A 21,300-nucleotide genomic window follows, 5' to 3' on the forward strand; every position below is an offset into this window, starting at 1 on the left:
TGGACCCTGTACCCTTATGTTTGTACTGTACACAGCCATACAAAATTCCCTCTCTAAACAGTGTGAAACAAGTGATAATTTATATTTATTCTGAAGAAAACCAGACTACATGAATGCATAGAAGGTGCTTTAACAATTATAACAGCAGTGAAAATGAAATTTTTGTAAATATCTATACTAAGAAAACCATATGACCTAGATTTTAGCACAAAAGCAGCTTGTAACAAATGTGTGTGCATTTAGAGAGCAACTTCCTTTACAAACAACTTACATAACTATTTTAAACAAAAGTTCATCTGAGAGAAAAATTCTCTGCCAAATTCAAGGGGAGCTGATATATCTATTACAGTGCAAAAATCCTATTCTATATCAGTGTTTTTGTCTTGTTTTCCAGTAAAAAAATCTACAAATCCTCATAACAAGATAAACATACCTGAGAAGTAAAAATGATGCAGAATATTAATACTTATTTTCAGAGAAACTATCTTAAACATATACTACCGTTCGAAAGTTTGGGGTATGTAAGATTTTCTAAAAGATTTATATCTGATTTATATTTGAATATATCTGACAGTGTAATTTATTCCTGTGATGGCAAAGCTGAATTATCAGCAGTCATTACTCTAATTTTCAGTGTCATGTGATCTTTCAGAAATTATTATGCTGATTTGCTGGAAGTAACATTTCTAATTATTATCAATGTTGAAAACAGATGCGCTTCTTAATATTTTTGTATAAACTGTAATACATTTTTTTTCAGGACTCTTAAATGAATAGAAAGTTCAATAAAACAGCATTTATTTGAAATACAAATCTTTCATAACATATTGCCACTCAAATTAATGTGTCCCTGATGAAGTATTCATTTCTTTAAAAAATAAAATCGTACTGACCCCAAACTTTTGAACAGTATTGTATTTTGTATTTTTCCATTAGCAGATTTTTTGTAACAGGCATAAACCTCGCCAAATATTTTTTGCAGTGTCTAGGAACCTTAGTGCCCCAAACACAACAGCATTAACAAGTCGTTCCGTTGCATGATAAGAGAAGAAATTGACTTCAGTCCAAAATCAGTGCCAACATTCTGCTTGGGAGCACCTGAGGTTCAGAAACAGACAGAGCGATGACTTATCACAGCGCAGCACGTTAGGCCGGCTAAGATGGATATCGCACTGAACGGCAGCCCTCCTGTCACTGCGCAGTGCTCCGAGCGCCCTGAGAGAGCAGCGCCACTAAGTGTTATCAGGGCTGAAGAGGAGGAGACAGGGAGGAAGGCTTCGTGACAGCACGGCGCTCCATCTCGTCCCAGCCAAACTTTGCAGAGTCAGACGGGCGAATTAAATCATCAATTATAGCACAAGGTGAGCTGAAAGCACCGCGTAAAGGTCGCCGAGTGGAGGGAAAAAACGGCCAGCTCAGGGCTTTTCTCTCTGCGTGCCACTCTTGAGTTTATGGGAGGTCCGGCACAGCACAGAAATGGAGTTTAAATTTTAAACAGGCAGAGAGAGGGGGGCCCCAGGCCCTGTGTGAAGATTTCAGGAGGTGACAGGGTGAGAGGGAGGAAAAGAGTGAGAGAAAGAGATGTCTGGACTGAATGTGGAGCAGCGAGGGACATTCATAACTAATTAAACAGTCAAAGCCAACGGGGCCTCGGATGCATCACGCTGCAGGTCTCAACCGCAGTCCATAGGATCCCATTAGAGGAGGCTGATAATTGCTGTGTTTGTGGTGCTTCGCTCAAATAAGGGTGCACTGTTCGCTATTACGTTTCTTGTACAAAGCCAACAAGTGGCCTATCACTGTCGCAGCATAGAGATGATAACGTCCTGCGCTGATCACTCCTCTTCCTCCACATAAGTTGAAGGGAACCATCCCACCTGTGATATAAACAGCATCAGTAAACAGTACTGAAGACTAACGGAGCATATCTCTTCTTCTTCGTGACTAGTTTAAGAGCTCTTGTGGGTCAGATCTGATAATGACATGTGCAGAAGAATCATTAAGAGTCATTCTGCCATCTTCTGTCATCACTTCTAGTTAATCATCTCTCTTAGAAATGCACTTGAGCATATGAAATGAAGAAAAGCGAATGTAATAAGGCTTGAGGACAGATTCGGGTGTCTTGGAGAGTTAAGATCAGCTATATTGCAGGGAAATGGTGAGCCAAAATTTAATTTCAATCTCAAATGTCAGTTACTGTCTCACACCTCTATATTGCCATGTCATGGATCTGGGTATGTTTAAAAAAAATGTTTTACCATGAACATGAGTACCACTGATATATTATAACATATGTAAATCAATAGGCCTGAAACACATGACCATATTCATTACTGAATCATTAATATGTATAAAATTAGTTGGGGTTGGTAAGATTTTTAATTTTTTGAAAGAATTCTCTCTCATCAAGGCTGTATTTAGTTGATCAAAATTACAGTAAAATAGTAATATCTCAAAATATATATTAAAAAAATCTATTTTAATACATTTTAATTGTATTATTTATTCATGTGATGGTAAAGCTGAATTTCCAGCAACTGTTACTCCAGTACTCGGTGTTTAAAAAACATTTCTAATTATTATCAGTGATGAAAACAGTTGTGTTGCCTTATGGTAAATTTTTTAAAGAATGTTAAAAAGAACAGTGTTTATTTGAAATAGAAATATTTTGTACCATTATAAATGCATTTACTCTCACTTTTGAGCAATTTAATGCATCCTTGCTGAATAAAATGAATTTCTTTAAAAAAAAATCTTTCTGACTTTTGAACAGTAGTGTCAATATAAAATATTAGAAAAAAAATATTAAATTAAATAACAGACAATATTATCAAAGTTTTATTTTTTAACTAATCTGACTAATGATTTAATGTGTAACTATAACAGAATACAGAGCTGTTGGTAACATTTTACATCAAGTACATTATGTATCATAAACATAATTACAGTATTTATTAATGCAAGATATTAAAATTCTGTCTGATAACTGATCACTGGCCAATATTAGGATTCTTCAATACTATGCTGGCTGTATAATTCTATTGTCACTTCTTCATATCTGACTGTGTGTGAACACAACTGTATTTAGCACTCTGACAACCATTACTTGCTGCAGTGTGCCTAGCAATTCCCTTTTGAGAAACCATGAACTGTGATTTGCATGGAAGGGCAAGAGTTCAGTTCCATGATGTGCAAGGTTGGAAGAAAAGCTTCACACTATCTAAACAAACATGAAAGCACCAAAACCTCTAGAGAACTGCTTTCATACTTGAGCTTCAATTGAATAATGGTGTATAAGAGTGGTTTTCCTCACCTGGCCATTGACTTCACCTTTCCACCATCCATTGGTACACTTGATATAGATCTTCACCAGGTCGCCCACCAGCAGAGAGAGCTCCCGTGTATCTCTGGAACTGAAATCATATCGTGCCAGTGCAATGCCAAGCACTCTCGGGGTCAAAACTGAGGGAGAAGGGGACAAAAATAAGTCAAAAAGAGCGAGACACCCATGTTTCCACAGGACATGCCAAGTAGGACAAAACATGTGAACGTGCAACAAGATGATTGGAGATTTTGGCACAAATGGCATTGCATCATGCACAGACATTTTCACACACAAAATGTGGAGACAGATCCACTCTCTCCGCAGCTCTCGGAAAGCACACATACACTACAGAGAGAGCTGAAGCAAACACAGGGAGCAGAGACTGAGATGGCTGGAGGGGGAAATGAATAAGACAGGTGGCTGATAGCTGTACCTGACCAGAAGGGTGAGGGGGAGGGAGGAACAAAACTGTAGCTGGTGGGACTCAAAACGGAAAGCCCACACAGCACTGGAGCTTAGGATCCAAGCCGAGGCAGAGCAAAGAACATAAGAACACAAAAACCCAGAGATCTTAACATTTTCAACAAAACAAACATAAACAAGCTGATATAAAGAACTCCACACAGCACTGGGCGAAAGAGCACTCTCCTTGAAATATGCCAGTCTTGAGATTCACACAAGTTTCACACAAGATGTCTCAATGAAAAATGTCTCAATGAACATAAAATAAGTCAATAAGGTCCATAAAATAAGTCAATAAGGTCCATTGTTGTTTTCAACTAGGGCTGCGCAATAATACTGCCAAAAATATATTATTCAGTATATAATATACAATTTTCATTTCATACAATAAATGGGGTAGGAAATGCATCCCACATGTTTGTTAGACCTCAAGAATGAATATAAACATAGCTTTAGATGTAAACAACAGAGTAAGCTACCTTTTAATTTAGGGCCTCACGAAATCAGCCAGTTTATAAATTTTTTCCTGAATTCTGTTATGACGATGATTCTGTACAAGTTTATCATCAGAAATATTGTCTAAAATAAATTAATAAAACTTAAAACAATTTAATCAGTCTTTTAAAATGTAATCAATATGCTGATTTGGTGCTTAAGAAACATTTCGGCAACACTTTCTATGAAGCCCATATTTATAATACATTATATGGGTATTCTTAAGGCATTATAATGAATGCATAATGCATTATAAAAACCCTTATAATATGTTATATCACCTTATGAATATTCATAAGAACAGTTTTAATGTTTTATAATATTTAAATATTTGTGGTTATAGCTTTTAAGAGTATGATGATTTATAACACATAGACTAACAGGACCATCAAAATAAAATGTAACCTAACATATAAACATATAAGAATTCTTTTCAGTTGAAATTATTAACTAGCTCACATCAAAATTAATATTAGCCTCACAGGGAACACTCAAATAACACTCCACACCTAACCACTTACAAGATGTAGTAAGATACTGTGCAGATCTTAAATAAACAATGTCAAGATATATAGTCCATTATAAATGTAAAAATAGATTTTATATGGTGTTCATTGTGTGTTATAAATAATCATAACCTTAAAACTTATAACCACAAATGCATAAGCATTATAATGTATTATAATTGTTGTTATGATTATTTATAAGATGATATAACATATTATAAGGTCTTTTATAATGCATTATGAATTCATTATAATGCCTTAAGAATACCCTTATAATGTGTAATAAATATGGGCTTCATAGAAAGTGTTACCAACATTTCTTATTACCAATGCTGAAAAGTTTTGCTGCTCAGTATTTTTGTGGAAACTATGATACGTTTTTTTTTTTTTTTAGGATTCATTGATTAAATATAAGTTCAAAAGAACCACATTTATTTGAAATAGAAATCTTTTGTAACATTATAAATGCCTTTACTGTAACCTTTGATCAATTTAATGCATCGTTTAAAATATATATAAAAAATATATATATATATATATATATATATATATATATAATTAACAACAAAACATTGCATTGTTTAATGTTTTTGTTTTGTTTTTGCAAAACAACTTGTATACTGAATAAATTAAAATGTGGACAAAATATATTGGTTGTATGATATTTCTTAAAAAAATAAATAATAATAATAATAATAATAATAAATTACCAATGACATGTTTTAATAATGTTGCAATATTATTATTAACTGCGGTACTCTTTCAGAAAGAGAATATGCAGAATATGCAGACTTTTTAGCGACACACATCTGATCGTCTAAAAATTACTGGCTAAACATCAACATTTAGATTAATACCAGTACCATGGATTTATTTTTTCAAATAAATATGGACATATATTTATTGCATAGTCCTATTTTGGACACCATTGACTTTTATTATATGGACAAAAACACATTTCTCAAAATACTTTCTTTCATGTTCCACAGAAGAAAGTCATGCAGGTTTGGAACGGCATGTGGGTGTATAAATGATGACAGAAAATACCAAAGTTTAGACTACTTCAGCCATAAGGTCTACTTTTATGAACCGCATACTGCATTATTTGGGCAAACGCAGCTGAGATACGGTTAAAAAATTACATAGGCAACCCATTCCTGTAAGTGTCTTTTTTTTTAATAAACCATTTTCTCTAGGTGTTCTGGTGGCTTTGCCAAAAACACATGAGTGTGTGCTCCTGGCCCTGTCACTGACGCAGCTGTGATAGCGTTCATACAAAGCGTGAGTCCTGTTACCATCTGAACGCCCATCTGAGCATCCAGGACTTTCTAATATGTAAACTAGCAAACGTCAAATCCACAATATGTTTGCCTGCCTGCTTTGCATCTCCTTTGGGGGGAACGAAGCAGTGGGCGATGAGCCAACTACTTTTACCTGTGACACTGTCACTCAGAAATCACCTGCAGAAATCGTGCAGCCAATTACACTTTGGATATCTATAGACAGAATTGAAACCGATGCGCTGTCTGTCTAGTAAATAACATTCCTCACATTAGCTTATCAAACACAACCCTGATATCTCCCTTTGTGTTCAACGTGTTTACCAAACACTCGACGCCTGCAGACGTGTCAGCGCCCACACACCGAATGATCTGGCGGAGTATTTGTGTTTTGGTTTGGGGCACATCAGCGAGAGCGTTGTCCCAGGATGCATCGAGGGCCCGGATTTTCTGCTGAGGTTCGTGAAAGGATGCGTCACTGAGAGTGCCAGTCGAACATAAACACCTCTAACAAGCCGAAGATGCTGAAGAAAAAAGGACAAATAGAACAGCGAAATCCCCAATTCACAATCCCCACTATCCCGTTCTTTCTATCAACAGAGCCGTATTCGTTCGCTAAGCCTTTTTCTACGTGACAGGTCTCTCTGTTCAATAAAACTGACTTTCCATGTCTCCACTAGTTGCCCTTTCATTTCTCAGTGCAGGGACTGTTTTTTCTCTTAGCTGTGAGAGAGAGTCCCTACAGGTGAGGGGGAGCTTAGCATCCATCATGGCTTTTTCCTGTAACTCAAAGCAAACTGTCATGTCATGTCAGAGAGATTGCCGGTGCTACTTGATCGCAGCGCCAGCGTCTTGTTTAGCCGAGTCCTCTCTCTCGCCGTGTCGCCTGCAGCAGCGGCTGCAGAGCCAGACAAAAACAGCCATTTTCCTGCTGCCAGGTGCCAAGTGCGTACGACTCGCTTCACAGCATCTGTCTGTCTTTTTGATTAGCCATCTTGGGCAATGAAAGCTGAAGTAAACACACACGCTTATACACTATGAAAGCAACACGCATATATGCACACTCTATGTTTCCCCCCAACCTTTATATTTAATCAAAAGAGCCAGAGAGGTGTCGGGATGCATAAGAAAGTCACCAGCTAAAAACACATCCTGAGAGCTAGCTATGCCTCCTGGCATTAAAAGAGGACCTGTCTGAAGACCCATTCACACTGACTGTGATTTTAATCGCTGAAGGTCGACTGGTCACTGTACTTTTGGCTGCTAGTAGACATTCCTGCTGCTGGATGCCCTAGTGTTACGGCATGCGCAACTGGCTGTAACTCTTCAAACTCAATTGTCAGTGCAAATTAATATGTCTTTCTATTTTGGCAACAAATCAGTTTTGCTAAAAACTCACATTCTGCAGGGGAAAGTTTTTGATTGGATATAAATTACAGCAGTGTGTACTGTAATGCATTATATCACATCAGTGGTGGGCAGTAGTCACGTATTTGTACTTTATCAGAATGTTTTTGTTTTGGCAAATGTTTACTTGTTACATTCCAAAGCATAATATCATTATTTTTACTTCACTACATTTCATAAATGGTTCTGTCATGACAACTCTCAGAGAGTTTAGCATGGTAATATACATAGGGATGTTAACGTGTTTGGTTATTGTAAAGTTATTTTTTTTCCCTCATTAACGTACACACAGCACCCCATATTGACAGAAAAACACAGAATTGTTGACATTTTTGCAGATTTATTAAAAAAGAAAAACTGAAATATCACATGGTCCTAAGTATTCAGACCCTTTGCTGTGACACTCATATATTTAACTCAGGTGCTGTCCATTTCTTCTGATCATCCTTGAGATGGTTCTACACCTTCATTTGAGTCCAGCTGTGTTTGAATATACTGATTGGACTTGATTAGGAAAGCCACACACCTGTCTATATAAGACCTTACAGCTCACAGTGCATGTCAGAGCAAATGAGAAATATACATAGGGATGTTAACGTGTTTGGTCAGAATAGATCTGCTACTCTGCTGTGGCAGAGCAAGTACAGAGACTTGCTACTGACAATACATCCACAGATACAGTGGGTACGGATAGTATTCAGACCCCTTAAATTTTTCACTCTTTGTTATATTGCAGCCATTTGCTAAAATCATTCAAGTGATGTAACATACATGAAATTTCCCCATAGTAGATCTATACAGGTGGAGCTGGGGAAGCTGAAGTGCGCTGCAACTGCTACAGAAAGCACTAGCCAAGTATTTAAAAGTTGAGCAGGAATCTCATTGGCTGCTGATGTGCAGAGAAACCAATCAGCTGCACCATGTAAATGATGATGTAATTATATCAGATGATGATGTAATTATATGTAATTATATAATGTAATTTAGATGACTTTGTCATCTAACCAGGAGATCCTCTGAGCTTGCTTTTCTGTTACTAATAGAAAGGGATGCTGGACAAATCTGCTGGACATCATTGTAAAACAAAATAAAAAAACCTCCACTGTCTTCACTTCCATTGGTGATAGTCGCATCACCATATGAAAAAGTTACACTTTTTTCAACTTTCTTGAGTTGCAGAAGAGACTAATGTTAGTGTTGGGTTTGAGTCCACCTTGTTGAGTCAGTGTTCAGTCCTAGTTTTTAATAAAAAAAAATTTAGAGTGGAGATATTTTTATCCTAATTTTATGTTGTTACTTATCTTTTATGCTACACGTGACATGGACATTTTGGACACAGAAATTTTTCAGAGTTCAGACAAATCCAAGTCTGAGTCCACCCGAGTCCTTCTGAGTCCAAGTTCATTCATAATTGCAGTCTGAGTCCAAGTCCGAGTCTAAGTCTCAAGTCCAAATACCCCAAGACTGCAGGCAAATCAGATCTTTTCAGGCTTACTATTAATTGCAAGTGATCAAATCCGATTTGTGTGTCCAGACATAACCAACTTATCTGCATGGCACGACACAAGCATACCCACTTTTTGATGAGGCTTTCAACAGATGCAGGAAAAAATAGAGGTTCAACATCTTGTTCTCCAAATAAGCGCCCTATTGAGTTGCGATGCAGAAATTCTCTGTCACACAAGAAAAACTCTGCAACGGAGGAGACTGGTATATATTGTGATGTTCCATGCCATAGTCACAGTCAGCTTCGGCTTCGTTTGAATACTGTATACTGTAATTATTTCTGGCATCCCCATCAACGGTTTGACGTTATTGTTGTTTGTCACATTAAGAATGATGTGCATCCAGCAGCCAGAACATCCAGACTGAGATGCATCAGTAAAAATCTGATTGGAATTGCACTTCAAACCATCTCCATATGGGGTTTGAATCAAATTTGAAAAAAAAAAAAAATCAGATTTCATGTGTTTTTATGCTGACAGTCTGAACTAATGTCATCATATTGTCATTGTGAATTTAAACATGGTATACGATACTCACCAGCAGGTGCGAGTCCACTACCAAGCTCCTTATAGGGCACCTGCAGACTAGTGTCCAGAGTACGGAAACCCTCTTTCAGAGAGTGCTGTTTGTAATACTCAACAAGTCCCTGGACAGAAAAAAAATCACAAGTTTAAATGCTTATTTCAGGGATTCCCAAAATGTTTTGCCAGCTGAACCCCTGTGACCTAAAATATTTACTTAAAGTCCCCCTGTAATTTTAAGTTAATATTTCAATAATTATCAACACATTCACATGTTCACAATTCTCTTTTTTGTTGGTTAATGGTTAAATCACATGCAGGTAAACAAACAAAATATAGCATCTTTTTAGTGTTTAATTTTTATTATTTTAATTTATTTTCACGATTTCACACTTCACTTTTCTGTCATCAGATTGAGTGAATAGCATGCATATTTGGTGTGCTGTCCGAGGGGAGGAACCCAGAGAACTCCCCATATCCCCAAGCTGGGACAAGAATAGTTAGGAGTGAGGTGGGATGCCAGAAAAACGTTTGTGGGAAAGCGGTAAGTTGGCTGTATATATATATACAGTATTCATGTACTATCATGCTAATTAAGTTGATTATCTGAAAATCATCCACCTGTGCTGAACGTGCTCCTCCGGAATTAGTTTTAGATCTTAATTTTAAATTTGTATTACCTTTCAAAGAGCTGCAGTTGGGAAACCCTGCCTTATTTGATCTTAGTGGAACAGCTACAATTGCTTATGTGTAGATGCTCACATTTACAAAAACATGCATACATTGTTTTATGGATGTGCACCATGGTAATACTATTCTTTGACACACCCTGGAGTACCATGATATATGAATTAATAATCATTCAGCACTATTGCATACATTAAAGTGTTCCTTCTTACAGTACATGCTGTCACCACAGTGTACTTTATTAGGGAAACTTGATCATTTTAAAACCATCTAGAAGAAAACATAACAAGGTTGCAGTAGTATTGAAGACTCTGATGGATTAATAGCTGGACTCTCATTATTAATTATGCTAATGAAATACAGAAATATGCAGATCAGCACATGTTCTGGTTTTTCGATAAAAAAAGCTCAGGTCTCTGCAGCACAGCTAGCGACACTAAATTATAGCACCCTACATATGTATTCATACGGTGATGATAAATAGAGCAAATGATGATGAAGACCATTGCTTCTGTGCAACTCAAACCCACTTACTAACACAGTCTTGAATGTCCTGCTTTCAGCAATGTAGAAGCAGCCCTCCTTGGTGAGGATCTTAATGTGTTTTACATCATTGTTGTACCTGCAGATGGCAGAGAATTGCTGTAACTATTGCAAGATTGTCAATATTTCCACTTCAACAATGTCAACATTGACTAAGTTTACAGGGACATCAGTTAATCTTATTTATTTAGTTATTTTTCAACGTGGCACTAAAATGTTGCCATAGGTTATTTGTAGATACGAATGCAAACACAATTTTGGCACAGCAGTCCAAAAAACAAACAAAAAAAGTGAAAAATAGTGAGGGGATATTTTAATTATTTGTTAATAAACTAGTGTTTTCTGAGTCAATGTCGCAAAGATGAATTTGATGAACCTGACTCGCCATTTCCTCATCAGACGTGATTCAGCTTCCACTCTCTGCACAAACGATTGGATATGCACCTAACAGCACACATTTATTTAGGTTAAATGTTTAAAGTAATACTGTGAAATGCACAAAGTGTTTTAATGTCTATAGATTTTATTTTAGGCAAGTCGTCGTGTTGATTTGAGAAGGCTAAATTGATCAAACATATGCTCAACTCACTGTCTGCCGCTGGCCGCTTGGTCATTCCTTTAAAAAACAAAAACCTGAATTTAACAAACAAAATGCATTAACAAAATGTTCCAAACACATTTCTAAATGAACTTAAAGAAACGAAAAGAAATATTACCACTTTGCCATTAAAAAAACAAAACTGAACAATTTTAATGGCTGCAACAGCAGCTGTGTAATGGGGAAGAGAGAGAGAGAAAAAGACACTGTAACGGGACCGACGAGACGTGAGGATCCATGTGCAAGCTTTTATTAAGAGACGTGGTTTTAACAGGCATGGGTCAGACAATGGCAAATGGGGATATCGAAGGCAAGGCAAGAGATAAATCCAGGTAGAAGGCAAAGGTCCAAGCAGGGGCAAACAGAGTCAGAAACAGCAAGCAAAGGGTTAATCCAAGAGACGTGGCGTGAATCAGAGACCATGAAAACAGACAAGGCAAGACTAAGACTAGACTAAGAAAACTATGAAAACTTAAACAGGCTCGGTAAGGTAGCTATCCGCTAAACAGGGGTACATGCAAAACAATACACGAGACTAAAACAGAAAACACAGAATGGCTCAGTAAGGCAGCTAACACTTGGGGAGTGAAAAATGCAGAACAATACTCGGCAGTGAGAGAGAGGAAGTCCATGGCTTAAGGAGCATGTCTGATTGGATTCAGCTGTGTGTGTGTGTGATCAGTGCATTCAGCTGTGTGCGTGTAATCAGTGCAATGGTTGATGGGAAATGCAGTCCAGGGTGATGTGTAACAGTCTGTGTGGTGTAAGAGTCAATGTAATGGGAGAATAACCTCTAGTGGCAATCGGCCTGAAGCCCATGGACCGGATTCGTGACAGACACGGGCTCCAGTCGGACTCGGGCTGAGAATTCTGATAAGCTGTCGTACAAGAGAAATTGCACCTTATGCACCTGCATACCCTGCATACCCAGATGCTACGCCACTGCATGAGTTGCTTTTAGAATATTCCTTTCATGTTCACGTTTTAAATGTTATAGTATATAAATCGATTAATGGCACACGTCATTACGTCACTACGCGACGCCATCCATTTCACATATAAACATATAGTTCGTCTATAATTCGTACGTTTACATGGACAACAATATTCCGATTTTAACACGATTAGGACAATATTCTGATTAAGAATCTACCATGTAAACAGAGATTTTTGATTACCTTAATCTGACTAAAGTCATACTCGAAGTAAACACAAATCGAATTAAGACGTGGAGTATTCCTATTTTAGTCGCATTATTGAAGTGCATTATAGACATGTACACACCTTAATCACATTATTACTGTCGTGTAGGACTTTCGCCGCATTTCGTGACAGGATACACACGGCAGTGGTCAACCGTTTGACGGCAAACAAAAGAGCTTCAACACTGCCGTCGTCTGTTTGCACGTATAGCATGACAAATAATTAACTGCACTTGAAGCTTTCAGTAAATGAAAAATGAAACATCCAAAACTGAATATGGCATCATAACGAAGAAGAACTATATGTTTATATGTGAAATTCTGGAGGGGACTTTGGATGGCATCGCGTGGTGACGTAATGGCGTGTGCCATTAATCAAACTGTACTATAACATGTATAACATGTATAACATGTACTATAACATGTAAAACGGGAACATGAAAGGAATATTCTAAAAGCAACACATGTAAACCTTAATCATAATATTGTCTTATTCAGAATAAGGTAAATAATTAGATTATGATGTCCATGTAAACGTAGTCAATAATGTCCACTTCAACAAAGAAGTTTTAACAAATAAATTTATTTATGGAGCACAATAAAAAAGTGCATTCTAAATGTGCAAATAAAACCCTTTTAAGAGCCTATGAGCAATAAGTGAGCGTTAAAGGGGCAGGTCACCTAAAAAGTAGAGTGAATTAATTTCCATTTTTTGGTGAACTATTCCTATAAATACTTAATCTAAAGATGTCATGAGAATGAGAAGATCTAATGTTCAGTGCTAGGTTATTCCACAATCCCCTTTAAACTTTAAATGTGAGCTTGTTGTGGAGAGTTAACTATAACCAAAGGATGTGGAATAGTGCTGTCGGTCCCTGAACACATTCAGAGGATAAAATATTTTGAGACATGAGCATGAGACATGCAACTATTTAATGTTCTGAGGTAATAAAGCCCACAGTGAGTATGTACGTGATCACTCACTGACCACATCTATGCTACACATTAGTAGCTGTATGCAAATTCCACGATGCATTATGCATTGGGTTGCATGGAGGGAAATGCATGAAGAAATCTAAGCTTTGCATGCAAAAGGACGTTCATGCAAGGACCTCATGACTATCTGTCATGCCAATTTTATGCGCAATAAAAACATGCTGGCTCAAATATATGAGGTGGGATAATAGCTACACGTACTTGATGCTGATAGCGTACTCTCTGCTCTCCCGGCTCCTGTATCGCACCAGGTAGGTGCTGTTCTCTCTCTCCATGAGCTCAGACTCTGCGTGGTGCCTCTCCATGGGCCCGGCGAACCTTATCGCACAAGCCAACATGCACGTGGTTAAAACCAAAACAACAACACTCAGCACATGCAATCGTGCAGGTTATTTTGTGTCATGTGGACATTGGAATAAATGTGATTAAACATTTACTGTTGAGACATACCAGGGTTGAGCTGAATAGTCGACTGTCCTCGGTACCTGAGGATGAGAAACATTATAAACAATGTCATACTTACATACACTACAAGTTATACCCATTTAAGTTTTTCATTATATATAAACATGTTCAACATTGATAATACAAACCATTATTAATAATTAATTGAGAACCAAATCAGCATATTAGAATGATTTCTGAAGAACCATGAACCTGAAGAACCTGAAGAACCAAGACACTGAAGACTGGAGTAATGGCTGCTGAAAAATCAGCTTAGCCAACACAGGAATATATTCAAATAGAAACAGTTATTTTAAATTGTACTAATACTTAACAATATTACTGTACTAATTTTTGTTCAAATAAATGCAGCCTTGGTGAGCATAAGAGACTTCTTTCAAACACATTTAATAATCATAATTATTAAAAACTTTTGGCCACTGATATACTGTACATAGTTCACACAAATAGAAATCAACAGCATTAAAATGATTATATAAGTCATACAAATATACATACACATGGGCAGGGTTTGACTGCATCACTTGGAAAGAAGCCGGTCTCTTGCGTTGTCAGGATTTTGCCCTGCCAAGACGTGTGGTTGTTAATTGCATTATATTTGCCTTGAGGCGATGCTCCCCCTCCCCTTTGCTTTAATAAATCTAAGACAATTAGCTCACAACAAGCAGTGAATCTCATTTAGAGCCACAGTTAATTACTGTTCAGCCCCTACCCACGGTTAAACTCCGTTACGCATCAGAATGAAAGCATCAACTAATGCTGAATAATCATACAGCTTCCACAGCAGAACCTCGTGAATCACAACACTCGCCAATAAGCCATTGTTTGATATTGCTGCTCCGAGCATATTTGGATTTATGAATTACATTAGACCCGAGTTTCGTATTATGTCCTCGTGCAATAGATTGTATTGAGCAATCGCAGGCCGGATGCCAGTTTTAAAATAGGCTCATTTCTTGCATGGCTTCAGCCACAATTATCTGTATATTTTTGGATAAAAACTGACAATTCCCCCCGACTCGGTATGAAACAACAGCTGGGAGGTTATAATGCGCTGTGAATGCGGTGGAACCAGATGCCAAAATTTAGCAGCCTATGATTGATTGCGATTTTGACTGAAGGTTTGACTGAGGGTGTAATGAGCCTCTTCTCAAACAACTATACTGCTAAATATATATTTTTCTTTCCTGGCCCCCTTTAAGATCATCTTTAACAAGAATGAAATTAATTTCAGAAAATTGCACCTCTACCCCAAATTAGATTGGAGCCCCAAACTGGAACTGCATTCATGATTTATTCGGCTTAATAATGTTTCGCCGTAGCTTTTGAAAGCCCTTTATATTTGTTAGGCCACAGATAAGCGTATGATAAAGATTAAACTTATTACCCCATTAGAGTAAACAGTTGGCAGCCTAAAGGATCAAATTAAATTACAGTGATCGATTGCACTGTTCTGGCAACGGGACAGAGATAATTGTCTTTTAGTAACATGGGAGATGAATGCTTAGAGCTCTGTAATTCCATTCTTTGGTGTCATGGGACTCTGAAGATTTAGTAGCCTTATTAAGAGTTAAGTGTCGTTTCACACAAGATAAAATAAACCAGTGATGTGCATTATCATTCAACAGCAGCGCTTCTCGCTCCCCTCTATGACCTGCCTGGTGCGTGGAGAACCACGGCTGACACGCACGTCTAGCTGCTGCCTGTCTCAGTCTGTTGGCTCGGTGAATCTCTTGGCATCCATTTTTGAGCTGTAGGGTTTTACCTGCTTCGGTGTGTGCTATCAGGCAGAAATGGCCCAGCATAAAGCATGGGAAATCTCGCTAAGTGTCTATTCCCCCGCCGAGCTGTTCGAGACGCGTCGGCCAGATTGGAGCAACACCAGGAGGAAGATGAGGTTTTAGTGCCACCATAAACCATAGAGAAAAAGAGCCACAGCAGCCCGGCACTAGCCAGAAATAAATAACGCAGGAACAGTCTGTGACAATAAGCTAGAGACAAAACGGCAATGCCGAAACATGCCTGAACAAAGATTTAGGTATCAGTTCATATTAGAAAGCAATGTGAAAAAAGGAAAGTTTTCAGTCATTATTTATAGTTTACACTTTTGTATATTGTACTAAAGTTATACTAAGTTGAGTACAGATGTGTTTGTATTTACAGTAGTATATCTGCTCAAAAAGAATCAAATATTACAATATTACAAACATTATAGCGCTGTGAGTACGGAGTAATATTAATTAATTAGATAATTGAACAAATTAAGAAGACAACAACAACTATAAATACAGTGGTGACTAAAATTAATACAACACCAGTATTTTCACCAGCAAAAAATGGTTTTAAGTCAGTTATTTCTATCTTTTGCTATAGTATGTCAGTAGGAAATATCAGTTTACATTTCCAAAAATTCATTTTGCTATTAATTGTAATAATTTTTGTCTGACAGCAGCCAGTGCTGCACACAGATTTGATCTCATCATCATCATCCAGTCTGTCTGCAAAGCTACAGTACTGTTAAATGAGGATGCTGTCAAAAATAATGTCATAAATAGATTTTCTTTATCAGTTAACTTCTATTAACTAAATTAAATCAACATTTGGTGTGGCCATCCTTTGCGTTTAAAGCAGCTTTTGCCCTAGGTGCATTTGCACATAGTTTTTCAGGTAGCTTTGCAGGTAGGTCTCCTGAAGCATCTTGGAGACGTTGCCACAGTTCTTCTGGATTTAGGCTGTCTCAGTTTGTTCTGTTTCTTCATGTCATTCCAGACTGACTGGATGATGATGAGATCAAATCAAATCTGTGTGGAGCACTGGCTGTCGTCAGACTTCTTGTGCAAACAAAAATCTCACTGGATTATTACAATTAATGGCAAAATGAATGTTTGGAAATGTAAACATTACATTACAAGATATTACAAGATATTTCCTACTGACACACTACAGAAAAAGATGTTAAAACCATTTTTTAGCTGGTGAAAATGCTAATGTTATATTAATTTTGGCTACCAATGTATATACAATTTTTATCAATTTAATGAATCCTTGCAGAATAATTGTATTAATTTTCAAAATATAAATTATTTTTTTTTTATTATAATTCACCTAAATAGGCCGACAGTCCGTTGGCTATGGAAATACTGGTTACTGCATTTATCATTTGGTTGAAATGTCAGAAGACAGATTTGTAGAAAAGGTTATATGTGCCCTATTTGCTTTGATATATGTTGTGATCAAGCTTCAGGGTCCCATGACACCACAGAACACAATTCCACTATTTGGTGTTTAAATACTACTGTACTTTATCTGACCTCCCACCAGGAGCTGTGAGGATCGGCATAGATGACCTCTATGACATCACCAATCTGAGCATTCAGCGGCGGTCCACCCGAAGGACTGGGAACCCCAAAATAGTCTCTGATGACCAGCATTTTTGGCAAACCTGTAAAAATAAAATGTGACATAAAAGCAATATTGGCACTATTCCTAAAACATGTTCCTGGTCTTATTTTGCATGTTGCATTTGTGCACATAATTCCAAAGAAAAGATTTTTGACCTACTTCACTTGTGAAAAGTTTTGATTTTAGCTGACATCACCAGCCCTCTCATTTTTCAACCACTTGACTCCATTTTGGTGCTTAACAGCCAATGTTCACAGTCAGCAAATAATTCACAATGAAAACAATCAAGTCCAACTTATTTTCTAATTGAATGTGTCAGATTACATACGTCAAATGGCTTGAGAACAAGTTTACATTAAATACAGCACAATACGAAATTATGTAAAAGATTACAGATTATGTGTTTTATGAAACTGACAGAATAGAGAGCAATTAGGCAACATAAAATACAAATAAAGAATAAAGAATAAAATAAAGCCAGAAAGCTTATGCTTGTGATACACTTAATAACAACTATAGCCTTTTATAAACAGTTTATGAAATGCATTTCACATCAAGCAACACAACCATTATTTTTGCTCCACTCCAGCATTGTGCTCAGTGGGTGGCCTTTCAAAACCCAAAGCGAATGTCCACTTTTCTCTTTCACAAAGGACAAATAAAGTGACGCACAGCAGCAATTGTTGTTTCCACAACCCTATCCACTAAATCAGAGGCAGTGACACTAACCAATGACAGAGAAGGAGATCATCTGAGGCTGTTTCTTACTCTAGAGCCTCAGTGTACGGTGGTTAATAAGGCTGGGGAACAACATAAACTCCCCCTGAAGCCTTAGACTGAGGCTGGGGGTTTCTCCTAGCATAAAACAGCTCCTTAGTATCCAGTCTATAAACTTGTTGTTTTTAATAGTGCCAGGTGCCCGGGTCTTAATGTAGACAGTAAAAACAGTTGTTTTACATGTATTGGCTAGGCTTATGGAGCTCTATGCCTCTAGACTGAACTGCATCCTCTGTTACTAAACTAAGCTTCTTGTCTTTGCTTTCATTTACTGTACAGTATAAAAGCTAAATACTATGTGATCATTAAGCCTTTTGACATGATTAATATAGTTAATTTAAATATGACAGTTACAGTGACTTTTACAACCAGGAATTGATTTTGCGACAGCCAAGGCATGTTTCTGGTAGTGATATACAATATAGTGGCATATGTATGCATGTATGTGTATGTATGTGTAGCCGAAGTCTCTTATGCTTTCCACGGCTGCATTAATTTGATAAAAAATACAGTAAAAACAGCAATATTGTACAATATTATTACGATTTAGATTATAATTTTATATTTAAGCTAGGCTGTTTAGGCTGAGGTCTTATCGTGAACAATAATGGACAGCCCAGAGAAGGCGTTTTCCTGCCACTACAGCCCACTCAATCGACCCTGGCAGCTTTGACTGGTGCTCAGCAGCCCTTGCCTGAAGCTAACTCAAAGGATCACATATCTGACATCCCAGGTGTTTTATGTGGTGTTCACCAGGAGTGTCAAATTTGTGACAAAATTCTTAAATCATAACAAACAATTACAGTTTTCTCAAAGCAGATCTATGGAAGAGAAAAGTGTTCCAGATAGTAATGCTGAAGCAACCTATCCACGTGAGGAAACTGAGGATGATATTGAAGAGGAAGAAAAGTTGTGTTCTTAGATAACTTATAACTTGACTTGTTATCTTCAGTTTATCAACTGCCTGAATCAAGGAGATGTTCAACAACTACTGTAATATGCATTGAATTATAAGGTATTTTAATGCCATTTACCGTAATTTACTGTACATGGGAATTTCCTGTACTTTACTGTTTGCTCAAAGGCAGTAGTGCTACTGTAAATTGTTCTGCAGATGAAAAACATGAATCTGCATTCTCAAGATAATGTCTGGGTAAGCACAAGTGTGGTGAAATAAATGCATTTTTAAAATGATTAAAAAATAAAATATATAAACTTTGCTTACACCCCACAAAATAAAAAATTTTATTCGCGCGCAAAGCCCGCGCAACAACCTGGCAGAGGTTATATAAACTGAGGCTTGTGTTGGGTGCACGCATAACGGACTTCCCCTCTGAGTGAATCGCCAGACGTCAGCTGCCAGTTTTCCTGTGGTAAGTACTTTTCACTTACTTTTAAAACGTAAATCATTATCAATATCAATGAAATTAAAAAATATGAAGAAAGTAAATGGAAAATCTAATTATAGGCTATTACTAGGACAGTCTGAGGGAAAAGTTTGTTTTCCTCAAAAACTGCCGCTTTCATGAAACTCATTCAATTGTCCTGCACCTGACTGACTGCCTTTCTAGTATAGATGTGTAGTATTTACACGAACAATTATTTTTCGACTTTTTTACTGCTAGATATGGTATATTTTACTCCTCAGTTAAATGAATACTGTTAAATGCCGTTAAATGTGTGTGACGTCATTTGAAATAGCACGAGCGCTCTCTCTCTCTCTCTCTCGTGCAAGATGGATAGGCCTATATGCCGCGTGCTCTCTCTCGTAAATGAAACATTTACGCCAGTGCATATACCAGAGAAAAAAATATATTCAAGTAAAATTATAATAAATTAATTTAAGAAAGAAAATGCATTCTTTATTGTGGCTTCTTGTTTGTTAATAGAACCAGAAGGTGCTGTATGTAAGACTGCTGCTTAAGACTGTATGTTTGACTCTACTAAAGCATAAAAATACCATAATATGTTTGCAGATATTTAAGAAACATGCTAAGTTAACATACTTGTTTATCTGAAAAACAATGCTACAGTTAGTTATTCTACTTTGAAAATGTGCGTTCCGGGTCGGAATGTCGGTCTCTGTTTTGGTTTGTGAAACCCGCCCACTGCCAGTTTACCCAATTGTATTTCGTCACCCCGGGTTGCCAGTTGGCGGGAAACACAGCGTATTTAATTTCATTCAACGTCAAGTGCGCTCGTTCCTGTTGGTTTCGTCATTTCCTCTCCGATATTTGAATTTGAACTGCAATACCTAGTTCAACCACTCGGTGTCAATCCTACATACAGCACCTTTAAGTTTCATATTAATTTTTTTTTTTTTACATGTAATTGTATATATTCTCTTCTCTCTTTTTTCAGTGTTGATTGTAATCTGATTGTGTAAGTGATCAATCGAGCAGTCATTTTAAATCTATGATTTATCATGTTCATAACATATAGTGATTAGTCAATAATCACTGATGAAAAATAATTATTCTTCTTTTTCTCTCTTTTGCTTGTTTCAACAGGAGCTAACTACACCCCAAAGGCTATTTTAGGAGCCACAGCACTGAGCATCTTTGGCTTTGTAAGTATGTTTTAACTATCAGACACAGTATGTGACATTAGATTAACTGCAGCTATGACAGAAATGTTTTAATATAATAATAATTAAAGAGATGTTATATATATATACAGTATATATGATCAAGCATCCCACATCTGATATATATGCAATATCTCTCTGATGTTTCCTCTTTTCCTCCCTTTTTCTTGTTTCAGCAGGAGCCGGGCTGGGGATTGATAGAGATTTCATAATTCCATTTGATTCACAAGCTCTTAATTCATTTCTGATCTTGATTCAATTCAGTTTGATTCACAGTTATTCTTATTCTCTTATTCTGATTCCAGTTTCCATACGATTTAACTGGATTAAACTATTTCTGAGAATTTGATGACAGCCATTTATGTACCTTGATTTAGTATTCATTTTGGTTATAATCCTGTATTCTTCAAGAGTACTTCTAGATTGACTCAAAAGCCTGTTTTGCTCTAATATTTACAAACAATACAAATGTTACAGTAGCTGATACACACTGATATTCCTTGGATCAAGAGCTGTCACAACTAAAAAGATACTTTAAAAC

General features: G+C 37.0%; 1 protein-coding gene across 1 annotated transcript; it reads right to left on the reverse strand.

The window, feature by feature from the left end:
• Positions 1-895: 895 nt before the first annotated feature.
• LOC107594690 (guanine nucleotide exchange factor VAV3-like) lies at positions 896-17,431 on the reverse strand. Its single transcript, XM_016284821.1, has 8 exons — positions 17,305-17,431; positions 14,492-14,557; positions 13,979-14,013; positions 13,730-13,846; positions 10,724-10,811; positions 9,519-9,627; positions 3,314-3,462; positions 896-1,877 (listed from the first exon to the last, which is right to left on the reverse strand). Exons 1-8 carry the CDS (start codon positions 17,422-17,424, stop codon positions 1,836-1,838), a joined length of 726 nt encoding a protein of 241 aa, XP_016140307.1. The 5' UTR covers positions 17,425-17,431; the 3' UTR covers positions 896-1,835.
• Between the last annotated feature and the right edge of the window lie 3,869 nt (positions 17,432-21,300).

This window comes from Sinocyclocheilus grahami, unplaced genomic scaffold (assembly GCF_001515645.1).
Source record: "Sinocyclocheilus grahami isolate Dianchi unplaced genomic scaffold, SAMN03320097.WGS_v1.1 scaffold188.1, whole genome shotgun sequence".
In the NCBI taxonomy this organism is placed as follows: domain Eukaryota; kingdom Metazoa; phylum Chordata; class Actinopteri; order Cypriniformes; family Cyprinidae; genus Sinocyclocheilus; species Sinocyclocheilus grahami.